This window comes from Pristis pectinata, chromosome 5 (assembly GCF_009764475.1).
Source record: "Pristis pectinata isolate sPriPec2 chromosome 5, sPriPec2.1.pri, whole genome shotgun sequence".
Taxonomy (NCBI): domain Eukaryota; kingdom Metazoa; phylum Chordata; class Chondrichthyes; order Rhinopristiformes; family Pristidae; genus Pristis; species Pristis pectinata.
Window position 1 is genome coordinate 91651716 of NC_067409.1, and position 14189 is coordinate 91665904.

Here is a 14189-nt window from a genome sequence, read left to right on the forward strand (position 1 = left end):
TCACCATCTTTCAGCCACCAAGCAATGAAAAAAAATACAATTATTTCACACTTGCTACCTGGTAATTCTAGTACTTTTAAATTTTAATCATTTTGGGCAGTGCTTTATTGGCAAGTATCCCATTCTAACTGCACATCTGAGGAATTGGACATGGGTAAGTGAAATGTTACTGCGTAAGTGATGTCTGATGGTAATGTTGATGGCATTTCCTATCAAGTTGCTGATGGTTGGGAGTTAACCTTTTGTCATTAATTGGCAAGGTTGATTTTTGCTACTTTTTTGTGTATTTGTCAAAAAGTAGAAAAATGACTCATTAACCAATTAGCAAGTTCTTGTACAATTCATTTTAGAAAAGTAAATTGATAAATGCAAAATGAACTAAACAGACAAATATAAAGGAAATTATTTCAAACAATTAAAATAGAATTAAACACAATATGCTACAAAGGGGCTAGATCAGCTGTAACAATCACAGACAAGAATAAACCATCAAATAGTATATTTCAGTATTGACGGCAATAGTGAATGTGTAATATTAACTGTTAGAAATGCATCTAACACCACCTACTGACCTACAGTATTTTTGGAACCAAGTTGCAATTTCAATAATTCAACAAGTAACATTAGAAGCAGTCAGTTGATGCAATTCATTCTAACCAAACCATGTATTTTTCATTATTTCATGAATATTCTTACCACTTCAGTAGGTCTGTAGTACTTGGGATCCACCTTTACATGAATTTGGTTTGTTTCCTTACACCTGCCCACCTCATTTTTACCCTGACCTTCCCATCTAGAAAAAGAAAAAGTCAAAGTTTTAACTATAAAACACTTATTCTTATTGCAAATTATGAAATTCTTATATGTACACTTAGACAAACAGATATAATTTATCAATACGGATTCAGAGGAGATCACTGGTGAGGTGATGGAAAAAGAAACATTCAAAGATTTCATGGCATACAAGACAAGATTACTAGAAATGCATCAAAAGAATACAATCAATTAGCGAGATTGATGAACCAAATGATGGATCAAATCAAATTGATAGAACTCCTGCCATAAATTATTGCAATGTTATTTATGTTAATAAAGGTATTGTAAGAAATCATTATATATTTAAATGTTTAACCACAAACATTTTAAGAGATTGCACTTTCCCAGGCATAGTTTATGAAGTTACAGTGCTGCTAGACTGGAAAATACTTCTCAAAATCCTTTGCTTATATTTTACCCAAATACATGAGTTTAATATCCACAGACAATCAAAACAATGTTATCTGAATACAACCTAACAGAAGAAACAGAAAGAAATTGCCCTTATATAGTGTCTTTCACAATCTAAGCATGCCTCAATGCACGTTACAGCAAATGAAGTACTGCTCTAAATAGGGATACATAATGACCAATTTGTACACATTAAGTCTCAAAAACAACAATGGAATAAATGACCAGAACCTTACTTGATTTAGAATGACTTTGTCCAAGACACTGAAAAGGTAATCAGGATCTTGGTGTTGTGCCGCCATCTGACCCCTGGCAATGAAACTTTCCCAGTGCACTAACAACCAACATGGCTCAGATTATGTGCACAACTCTCTGCAATGGGGTTTAAACTCACAAACTTCCAACTGAGAGGTGAGGATGTTATTACTGAGCCAGTTGGCTCACTTATATAGGTACTTGGCATATATTTCTTTCCAGAAGCCTTCCTTTTTGTCACTTTTCATGTTATTTGTGAAGTGATGAAGTGGGAAAATGAAGTAAGAAAGGCTGGCAGGCATGAAGGGTCCTGATACTTCATTTGTGGCCATGGATGGAGCAAGCCATGCATAGTGCATTAAAATGTGGCACGATGTGATCCAATTTCTAGGCATTACTTTTTTATAATACTGCAGATGCTGCAATGAAATCTCAACATCTATATATTATAGAAGAACATACAAGATATTAAAATTATGAAATAATACAACTTTATATGAACATTGTTTTATGTCATACAGCAGGTGTAGCTTTTTGGCTACTGGGTAAAGCTGTAGCGTAGACTTATCCATGAAACACGGCTCCTGCTCTCTCAATGCCATTAAAATGCTGGCTACCCAATGTTCCTTCCTAACCCCTGTGTTGCTATGAACTCTTCTCCTTCCTTAGGTACAGTGTCCACTTCGAAATCTGCTACAATTATGCCTATGATTGCTCATTTTATGGTCAACTCTAAAGCACTTATACATGTCAAAAGCAAATGTAGACTCTGTGCTGATTCTAGGGTACACCACTTCCAACACTCCAATATGAACACCCATTGAAAATTTTTTTTTGTTTCAGACAAAAATGCCAAGAAAAGAAATGGAGTTAATTTGTGCTCATCAAATGAATGGTGTGCAAGGACCAACAAACATTTTATTTGAGGAATGGCCACTAGGAAATTCATTAAGGGATGAAGCTTAAGATCTCATCATTGCAGTGTTAATAAAGGAAATCAGGTGAGCTTGGCATCGGGTTGAGAAAAGGAACATCACAGGAAGAAGGTTCCATGGTGAAGAGCGGTTAGAGAATGTGGTGGGGAGGAAGAGTAGTGGTGGTGGTCAAGGATTGATTGTTGGCAGGATTGAAAGGGGAGGGATCAGGACAACATCAGTAAATTGGGGGGGGAGGGTCAGGATTGAAAAAGAGATTGGATCAAAACAGGGTTGTGGGCTGGTCTCACATGCTGTGGGATTATGGTCAGCAAGGTTTGGAGTGGGGTGGGGGGGCATGAAAGTTGAGGTGGGAAAAGCTGGCAGGCATGGAGGGTCCTGACACTTCATTCATGGCCATGGATGGAGCAAGCCATACACAGTGCATTAAAACTTGGCACTTTGTGATCCAATTTCTAGGCATTACTTTTTATAATACTGCAGATGCAGTAATGAAATCTCAACATAATTATATTACACAAATATATATAAATATAATCTCTGTAACAGTCTTTGAAAATTACGAATGCCTTCCTCAACATCTGTCATTTTAAAGGCAACTTTGCTTGCATTTCTTAAAACAATCTCTCATTTTGTTTTGGATGGATAAAGTTTGCCAGAATTTTCTTTGTCACAGGAAGAGCAAAACAATGTATCTTGTATCTCACTGCGAGGAATGCCCCAGGAACTCTGCCAGATGCAGACTAGGTTATGGAAATTTTAGGCATCTAGGCATTTCTAAACAATGGCTTGGATTTAGCAAAGTGATGGTGCTTACAATCCAAGGAAAGCTGCCATAAAGATTTAGCAATTGTGGAAATTTCTGGTGTTCAGCAGCAGTGAATTCTCTCTCAAGAAAAGTAGCTACATGAGTGAAGAATTCTCAAAGACAGCATAAAAATGCATTAACATCTCAAACAACAAAGCATAAACCTGTCTAGAAACAGACAATCAGCATCAAAACTTCTGGATGTCTACATTAATCTGCGCATATGTGTATGTTAGATATTGTTGGCAAATTTCCTCTATTGTAATGGTGAAAGTTGATATCTTTATTGTTATTTCTCGCTGCAAATGCCAGAACATTATGTCATAAAGTTACTGCTCAGAAAGATAAATTCCACATTCTGATATCACTTTTAAATTTTACAGAGAGAGAGAGAGAGAGAGAGAGAGAGAGAGAAATTCCTTTGTTCTGCATTATGTCAATGTATTATCGGATCAGCATTGATCCAGGCAAATGGAGAGTATTTCATCAAAATCTTGACTTGTGCCACATAGATGATGGAAAGGTTTTGGGGTGTCAGAAGAGTACCCAGTCTCTGACCTGTTCTAGCTATAGCATTTATGTGGGTGGTCAAGTTGAGTTTCTGGTTCAACAATGACCCCAGGATGTTAATGGTGGGGGATTCAGTAATGAGTATGTCACTGAGTGTGTTGTTGAGATGGCCATTGTCTAGCATTCTTGTTGCTTGTCAATCCATTCCTGAATGTTGTCTAGGTCTTGCTGTTTGCAGGCATTGCCTGATTCACTTGCTTTGGAGTTGCAAGTGAAAATGAGTATCAGTGAATATTGTCACTTCTGATATTATCACGGAAGAAAGGTAAATAAGGCATTTGTATCTATTGTCCTATGCATACAACAATATAATGCTAGAAGTGCTTTATTAGTAAGGTTAAGTAAATGAAACAAAACTCTTTCATTGCAAGGATCCCAATATTTGTTGGAAATACTCTTGGAATTTCAGGGACCAAAAAACAAACATGAAAAGAGCATGAAATAAAACATTTTAATTCACCTCTTGGCTTGGTCCTACCAATGTCCATGAGGTTACTCTTCCATTCCTGAGACTCCAGTGCATTTGGAAATTCTGTTTTAGGATCACCAGCAAAAATGGTGTGAGAATCTCCAGCAACACATATCAGGCTGCCTGTGCTGGTCAAATGAAGTGTTTTTCCCCTTTCCCTCCTGTATGTGTTGTTCTCAGGCACTTGGGAAGTTACAGTGGTCAATCACAAAATTATTCTGCATGTGCACATTTTTCTGTTGTTCCAGCTGCCGTGGAAACTGCCCTGAAATATAAACAGAGCAGCTCTCACCGCACCAAGGTCTAAAATTACAATGGTTAGGATGATGATTAGTTCTTAGGAAATTCCATTTTAACCACTGGTCTTTTATCCAGGAAGAGGAGGGAAGTAAGTCCAAGCTAGGGATCAAATGTTTAAGATCAGAGGAGGAGTTATGCAATATGCAAATAATTAAGGATACTCATGCTTCTCTGGCAGTTTGATAAGTCTTAAAGTACCAGGTACTTCAACATGAACACACAACTTAATGATAAAGGGGGGAACATCAGGTGAAGATATTTAACTTCCAATATTATTAGTTTGACCACAGCAGAAAAGTCTCCCAGAAAACTGCTTAATTAGCTCCATTGGTATACTAAACACGGACCAAACAATCTACGATTTCTTCTTTAAAAAAAATGAAACACTGTTCTAAGATGTAATGAGTGAGTAATTTGACAAAATCTGCTAAGAAATGGGTGGTATGAATTCAAGAAAAGGAGAAGTTGTTAGTAGAGGCAAAAATGTAGAATGAAGGACAGAAGGAAATTATAATTGTTGGAAACTACTCAGGATGGTAGATGCTCATGGTTTAATGTTTATTATTTAAAGGGTGGCAAGTTTATTTTAAATAGGTGGTGGAGGAGCTCACATTGAGGAAAGGATGGGGGTGGAGGGGAGGAGTGGTGATAGATGAGGGAAACTGGCAGGACTCTGCAGAATGGTGAAGGGAGAAATCACATATGGGCCACAGATGCAATTAATTGGCTGGTAATCTGGTGTGAAAGAATGACCCTTCTAAAAACAATGAAATATCTTCTGGACAGATAAGGGGTGGCAAAAAACTAGTTTGACCTGAACAAAGTGAGAAAAATGAACTAGAAGTTGCTGTAAAAATAATGATACATTAACTGTGCCTGCCATTAATAATGCTGATAAAATGATCTCTTACAGGCAAGACACAGAGATAAACCATGAGTTCAAAATTGATATAAATTCCTGGATGACTTGCCCAGCATTGCCATGAACTTCACAAAAATTGGGCCTTGCTTGTAACTGCCCTGTGACTGTCCAGGATATACAACACAAATACAAAGGAACAGAACAGAAATTAAGGGCTCACATTAAGGACACCGTTGATGAGATTATTCATGGTCTTGACATAAAACACAGCTTAGAAAAGGAACAGTTAGATCTACAACCCTGATTCCTACAGAATTATTCCAAAAGGCTCTTAAAACATACTTTTTCTTTCAGTGTCATTTTATTGTAACTCCTAACCCAAAGCTTGTCCCTTCATTTCTCTTTTGGTAGTTAACTTTAATTTGTTACATCTTTCTCTCCTGCCAATTCCTGTGCATATAAGATTAGCACGAAATATTAGAATGGGCCCTATGTATTTACAAAAAGATAGATGGAAACATTTCTACGTTATACTTATCGAAGAAAAAGAGGGTGCAAGAATGGATAAAGTAACTCAGAAGCAACACACATCCAGGGTCAACAAAGTGAGCCAATACATGAGACAGAACAAGGAGAGAATTCCCCGGGTTCCCACCTTCCACCCCACCAGCCTTCACATTTAACAGATCATTCTCTGTAATTTCCACATGGTCAAAGATTCCATTATTAGACACATCTTCCCCTCTCCTCCCCTTTCAGTATTTCACTGGGTCCATTCCCTTTGCATCTCACTGATCCACTCATCTGTTCCCAGCAACCATCCCCTTCTCAAGGTATATTCTTTACTGCATTCAGTGTTCACAATGTTGTCTCCTCAACAATGGAGAAACCAAATGTAGTTTGGGTGACGACTTTGCAGAGCCCTTGTGTTCAGTTTGCAGACAAATCTTACCTTCCATTTGCCTGCCACTTTAATTCTCCATCTCGCTTCCACTCTGACTTATTGGTCCAAAGCCTCCTGCATTGTTACAATGACCAACACGAGCTTGAGGAAAAGCACCTCATCTTCTGTCTGAGCATGTTGCAGCCTTCTGGACTTAATATTGAATTCTACAATTTCACGTGACTTGATTTCTGTCTGTAACAATTGTCCATCTGTGATATTGGCTCAGCTTGTTTGCTTTTTTTCTCTGAGAGTGGAGGACATGCCCAGCCTGACCTGCCATTCACGTCTTCCTGCACTGCAGTTCACAACTCCTGCATCCTTTTGTTTATGTTCTCACTCTCTAACTGCTCCCAGTCACTCATTGACCAGATAACATTGTTTACAGCTTCCCCCATGGTCACCTGGGTTTTACTCTATCAGAGACATCCCCCTTCCCCACTGACCCTTTACAAGCTTCTTTCGTCTCCTCCCCAGCTCTGATGAAGGGACTGAAACATTACCTCAATTTCTCTTCCCACAGATGCAGCCTGACCTGCTGAGTATTTTCAGCATTTTCACTTTTTATTTTAGATTTCTGGCATCTGCAGTTTTTTTTCTATTTTCATTGTTAGAATTACTGAACCTGGTTCACATTTCTTGCTTGTTCCATCTTCCAATGAAGTAAATTGCAATGTTATTAAGAATCAATTGGAATTGAAAAGATAAAGTGGATGTGAACATGAGGAACAACCAGAAAATAATGATAAACCACACAGAACTTGTTAAAATTAATCTTGAATGACTAATCAGCATTTAAACTGAGGCTATTATTGTTTCTTATTTGTATTATGATTTACTTTCAGCAATCCAGTGAAAACTGGTAACACCGCCTAAAGATATCATGCCAGGAATGGAATGAACCTCACTCATTGTAAGCATTTCTATCTCCAAATCAGATGATAATGGGGATGAGCTCCACTAAGGAACAGAGCAGTTGGACTGCAGGGTTTTGGTCTCTGAATACTTGGTTGAAATCCGATGAGGTACTCATATCATGGCTACATCATAGTGACTTTATGTTGCTTCTTAGTAATATATCCTCCCAATGGAGATGCAACCCTCGCATGCACATATATCACATCCAGCTTTTTCTGCCTAACTTTCTCAATCCCCATACTGACCCTAAGCTGAAAGACTAATTGTCTGGACCGCAAGCAGATTTGGTTGAATGGTACAAAAGTAAAATACTGCAGGAAGGGGAAATATTGGAAATTCTCATGTGAACAGGTGCATCAAAAGGCAGAGAAACATAGTTAGTGTTTCAGATCAGTGAACTTTGAACAAAACGTTGAAATGTCAGCTGTTTCTCTTGCCACAGATGCTGCCTGACCTTCTGCATATTTCCATTCTGTTTTGGTTGAACATTAACTTCCTCCAGCTAGGCATTGAAACAATTGAACCCACTGTCTTTAGTTTCTGCCGTAGACTTCAATTTCTCTTCCTACTCGCCGTCTAAAACTGAAACAGCTGTTCATACATTTGATGCACTGTTCCAAGTTGTATTAAATTTCTGACCCAACATCAAACAAACTGCACATTCAGAACTGAATATTCTCATTTTCTCCTTGGTATTTCAAGTTCTGCATGAATACTGGCTTGTATAATACATTGCTAATACATTTTATTCTGTATTACCTTGGTCACCCGTCATCTATGACTTGTACCAGCTCAAGGTCGCTTTATGCCACACATTTTAACTTCCCAGCATTGTTTTTAAATAACTCCATGGATTTTGCCTACTCCCAACACTGTGCCCAGCCACATCTCTGCATCCTCATCCAGCCATAAGACCCCTTCCTTCTCTACGATGTTTCTCTTTATCTGATCCTAGTCTCTTGTATATCTGTTCCTCCTTTTGTGCAGTACCATAAGCTGTTGCATTTTCTCCACCTATTTCTCCGTCTTTCTCTTTCTCTCTCCTATGACATTCTGTAGAAGTGTCTTCTTTGACCAAGATTTGCTTTCCATTTCTCATTGTCCCCTTTGGTTTCCTCCATGCCTCCTTTTTCCACATTAAAGTTATAGTGTGCATAAATTGCTATTTTTGCTGAATCTACTAAAAGCCCTTATTCAACTTCATCTTCAACTATTTCAATACTATTTTGTTTTCCATTAATGTAATTTGCACTTATATTTCATCTGCAATTGATTGCCCAACATGTATTTTGTCTAACTCATTCTGTAGCTCCCATGCTAGTCCTTCCATTCACTGCTAGTCGGGTCTCACTCTCTTGTTTCTCTTTCATGTCTAATAACATGACAAATGACCCATTCCTTCTACTAGATTGAGCTCTATGTTGAATCTGTAATAGACTTTTTTCTTAAAGTGTTTCTCATCAGTATCTATCTCATATTCCCAAGAGCTATCGGACTATTGAGGATGAATCTATAAATCGCAGTTTATTCTAGGTTAAAGTAAAAGAGACAATTAAGGTACAAAATATTTTCAATACAATATTATACAGCACTGTTTTGGATTGGATGCAAAGTATGCCTGGCTTCCACATTTACAGTGTAGTTTCTACTTTTCAGCTTTAACAGGGTAAATAACAATTTCCTTTGTAGTTGAGCAGCTAGAGATTAAATGGAGCATGCAACCCCTCATTGAAGCTGCTATTTACATAGAGTCTGCTATTTATCAATTGAATGTATAATTTTGCTCCAACTGAGAATGATTTAGCTACATTAGATTATGTTTTCAAACTTTGTAAAAGGATGCCACACCTATTGAGAAAAACCACTAAGTCTCACCAGTCTTCAATAAAGCAAGGATACCACAACTTGAAAGTGAGTTGGCCACATGTAAACAAAAGAATAAAGAAAATAAACAATAAAACAACTCAGACAATGACATTCTCTGTCAATAACCGGGAAGAACTTGGCGATGAGGCATTCTGCCAGATGGTCTGGACAGTCTGCTCAGGGAACCACCCCACAGCATCCATCGAGTCCTTCTCCTGCAGAGTCTGCAGGATGTTCTGTGCTGACCACTGCCTGATGGACTTGTGGTCAAAAGTATTGGTCTGGAAGAACTTTTTCATGAAGGACAGGTAGTGTGGCAACGTCCAGCTGACTGGGATGTTGCATGGCAACGGGGCCAGGCCCATCCCTCGCAACACCGGGGACAGGTAGAACCTCGGCACGTAGTGACACTTTATGCCCACGTACTTTGGTTCCACCCACAGCCTGATGCAGCCACAGATGAAGGTGGTCATCAGGATGAGGGCGACATTGGGGACACTTTTGCCCACATTGTCCAGGTACTTGAGCATGGTGACCCATCAGACCTGCTCCATCTTGGATCCCCAGCTGAACTGGAAGATGGCACGGGTGATTCCCAAGCCAGAGGAGCGAGGAACAGGCCACACCTGTGCCAATTATAGCATCCCTGAGAGCACCTCACACCTGATGACCAAGTTCTTCCCAGTTATTGAGAGGGAGTGCGATTCCCACAGTTCCAGTTTCTGCTTTACCTTCCCAATCCGCTCCCGCCAATTTTTGTTGCACGCCCTAGCCCCTCCGAACCAGATTCCCAGCACCTTCAGGTAGTCAGGCCTGACGGTGAAGGGGACATTGGATCAGTCGAGCCAGTTGCCAAAGAGCATTGCCTCGCTTTTCGCACGGTTAACCCTGACCCCTGGTGCCAACTCAAACTAGTCGCAGATTTTGGGCAATCTGCGAACTGACCTTGGGTCCAAGCAGAAGACGGTGACGTCGTCCATGTACAGGGAGGTTTTCACCTGGGAATGCCTCATCGCCAGAACTCACCAACAAACACCAAGACCTCGCTTGGCTGGCAGTGAGAGGGCCCCTCCTAGTCAGATCCTTCCTGCATGGATGAAACATCAGTCTCAGCGCGCGCTGCCCCCCAGAGGACTGCATTGGAGACGAGACAGTTGCCCACCTCTTTGCGGGCTGTAGGTTTGCGAGGAGGGTGTGGCGAAAGATGCAAGTGTCCTTGTCACTTTTCATCCCCAGCAGCTGTGTAACAGAGGATTCTCTGATCTACGGGCTGTTCCCGGGGACACACACAGAGACGGACATCAACTGCTGCTGGAAGGTCATCAAATCAGTGAAAGACGCCCTTTGGTCTGCCAAAAACTTGCTGGTCTCCCAGCAATGCGAGATGTCCGTAGAGGAATGCTGCCGACTGGCACATTCCAGGCTGCAGGAGTACGTGCTGAGGGATGCACTGAAGCTGGGTGCAGCCAACGCAAGGGCTCAGTGGGGAAGGACTACAGTTTAGGGTTCTTCTGCCACTGGAGAGGGAGAGGCGGGGTCAGGCAAGGAAGCCCCTTAAGTATTGTAAATACGGGATTGGGGTAGCACCCCAGGGAGCCACACGAGTGGCATTGGTGCTGTGTTTTCTATATAAAAAGTTAACACTAATGATTGATCCGTACACGAATGTAAAGGTTTGCACTGTTTTATTGTCGTATATAGTTTGTTTTTTATGATGAATAAAGTTTATTTTGGAATTAAAAAAACAGGAAGAACTTGGCCATCAGGTGTGATATGCTCTGAGCGCTGCTGTACTTGGTGCAGGGTGTGGCTATTCCCCACTCCTCTGCCTCAGTAATCACCTGGGAGGCCTTCCAGTTCATCAAGATGGAATGAGTTGATGGGTCACACAGCACAAGTCTCCAGAGAAGGGAGGCAATGTTGCCCTCATCCTGATGACCACCTTTGTGTGTGGTTGTATCAGGCAGTGTGAGGATCCAAAGTATGTGGGCACCAAGTATCATCAAGTACTAAGGTTCTACCTGTCCCTGGTGTTGAGGAAGATAGGCCTGCCCAGTTACATGCAACATCCCAGTCAGCTGGATGTTGCCACACTACCTGTCCTTTGTGGAAGTGTTCTTCCAAGCAAACACCTTTGACCATAAGTCCATCAGGCAGTGGTCAACTTAGGATGTACTCCAGACACTGTGGGACAGGGACTCTTTGGACCCTATGGGGTGGTTCCCTGAACTGTCCAAATCATCTGGCAGAATGCCTCATCGCCAGGTCTGACCAACAAGCACCAAGACCTCGCTTGGCTGGCAGTGAGAGGTGCCCTCCCAGTCAGAGCTTTCCTCTATAGATTACATATCACCCCTAATGTTTGCTGCCCTTGGGATGCCTGCGGTGGGAAAGAAACAGTCACCCACCTCTTTGTAGACTGTGGATTTGCTAAGAGGGTGTGGAGACAGATGCAAGGGTCCGTGTCAAGGCTCAGCCCCAGCAGCTGTATAACAGAGGACTCTCTGATCTACGGGCTGTTCCCAGGGTCACACACCAAGACAGAAATCAAGTGCTGCTGGAAGTTCATCAACTCGGTGAAAGACATCCTTTGGTCTGCCTGAAACTTGTTGGTCTTCCAGCACAGTGAGATGTCCATGAGGGAATGCTGCAGACTGGCACAGTCCCGGCTGCAGGAGTACATGCTGAGGGATGCACTGAAGCTCGGTGTAGCCAATGCTAAGGCTCTGTGGGGAAGGACCACATTCTGGGCTCCTTCTGCTACCGCACATGGAGGGGCTGAGTCAGATGTGGAAGCCCCTCAGACAACGAAAGGGTGTATCACCCCAGGGGGCCACTTAAGTGGTAATGGTGTTATGGTTTTAAAAAATGAGTTAACACTCCTGAATGTAATGACCATGAATGTAAAAGTTTTGCACTGTTTCTTCTTTTGTATTTATTTTGTATTATGAATGAAGTTTATTTTTGAAATTAAAAAAAACTTATTAAAGCTACATTCTCAAACTTTTTATAGTGGCAGCTCCTTTCAGTAAGTAGACCCCTTTAATTTTAGAACACATATTTATATATAACCTTATAATTAAAAATGAATTCACCTGTTTCTCACTGATATTAAAGGCAGAATGATAGTTTGATAAAATATGCTAAACATTTTAAAGAACAACTGTTGAATATAATTTCATTTTAAGAATTAGCCATCATAAACAAGAAAATCAGTGGGATAGATGGGACTGCCTCCTGGAAATTAGCAGTTTTATTCTTGGTATTAAGGGCACATTTGCTGTCTCCCTTCACATTAGACCAGCTTTGGGATTTTGCCTTAATTGAATGGACTAGTGAATTTCAAGGTGAATCTCAGGATGGCTTCAGTCAAAAGTTGCAACTGACCACTAATTTTGATTTCAGATTACCATCGCTGATCATGTCAATAAACTATTCCTATTTTCAGCAGGGCATTGTTCAGTTTTTCACACTCAGGGCTCATCACCACAGAATGAATTGTGTTCTTGTGGTGCTAGTATAAAATGCGAAAAATCTATGTGAAGAGCTCTAGGGTGTTCACTTCTAGTTGTGTTGATAGTATGAACAATGTTGACTTTCTCCTCTTTGCTGAATTAGGAAGATTTCACAAATTTGTTAATTCTTTTTCTGTCCAGTTTACTGTCCACAGATGCAACCTCATCTGGAAAGCTCTGATTTTCTTTGCTGTGTCTATTAACACTGAACTTTTCCCCTACACTGAAAACCATTGGACTTCATTGTGAAAAAGTAAAGCTTTGCTTTCATCGCCCACTTTGTTGAAGATAAGTATTCAGAACACTCATTTTGATGAAGTTCATTGCTTGTCGGATGACATCTATCAAAGTATTAATGCACTCTGGCAATGTCTTTGCAGCAAAGTCTTGATGATGGCCTCCATATTAGGTAACACACATCTTACCTTCTGCTGAAAGCCAGGTCATGCACCTATACCACAAAACATTTTTCTACTCAGTGGCATTGCTTTTGAGAGAGGATATCAAACTGAAATATTAACTCTGTTTTGCTTCACAGATGCTGCCTGAATTGCTGAGCTTTTCTAGCATCTTCAGTCTTTATTTCAGATTTCTAGTAGTTGCAGGTTTTTTGCTTTTCTATTACTTTCACATTTAGCAGTTTTAGTAAAGGCTGTTTCAGTGCTCTAGTTGGTCAGTGGATAATACAACTGATCAAGTCCAAATGTGTATACTTTGTTTTGCTTCCACTTGTATTACATTTCGATAAAGCAACAAACTGCTGGTTACTTTCCCTCTCTTTTGGTTTTGTCTAGTATTGTAGCCTGCATCAGTATATGATAGCCTGCATCAGTATGGCATATTGAAATTTTTATAAAAACTGCATATGCTGAAAATCTAAAATAAAAATGGGAAATGCTGGAAATAGTCAGCAGGTCAGGCCGCATCTGTGGGAAGAGAAACAGCTCTAACATTTCAGGCTGAAGACCCTTTGTCCGAACTGTGAAGGAGATTTTTAAGAAAACACTTCTTAAGCTGCAGGGAAGGTGGGGAGGGTGGATGCCTCTGTTAGAGTAAAATTGGGACAATCATGGAGGTAAGCTGTAAACAAGATTATCTGGTCAATGAGTGAATGGGAGCAGTAAGGGAGGGTGAACATAGATTGTGACATTGGCTCAGCTTGTTTGTGTTTTTTTCCCACTGCTTTCTCTGGGAGTGAAGGTCATGCCCAGCCTGACCTGCTGGGCATGTCTTCCTGCTCTGCATTCTGCAACTCCTACATATTTTTGTACAGTATATGATCTTACTCTCTAACTGCTCCATTCAATCACTGACCAGATAACCTTGTTTATAGCTTATCCCCACCCCCGGTCTTTATCAGAGACATCCCCCTCCCCCACCCTCCCTGCAGCTCAACAAGCCTCTTTTGTATCCTTCCCGTTTCTGTTGAGGGGTATTTCATCTAAAACCCTAACTCTGTTTCTCTTCCCACAGATGCGACCTGACTGCTCAGTATTTCCAGTATTTTCTATTTTCATTATA

At 40.6% G+C, this 14189-nt stretch overlaps 1 protein-coding gene across 1 annotated transcript in view; it reads right to left on the reverse strand.

Moving 5' to 3' along the window:
- The window catches only part of gmds (GDP-mannose 4,6-dehydratase), a 490748-nt gene that overhangs the window by 81171 nt on the left and 395388 nt on the right, over positions 1-14189 (reverse strand). The window contains exon 9 of the mRNA XM_052016962.1: positions 697-793. Within this exon, the coding sequence (XP_051872922.1) occupies positions 697-793 (97 nt within the window). The remainder of the gene's footprint in view (positions 1-696; positions 794-14189) is intronic.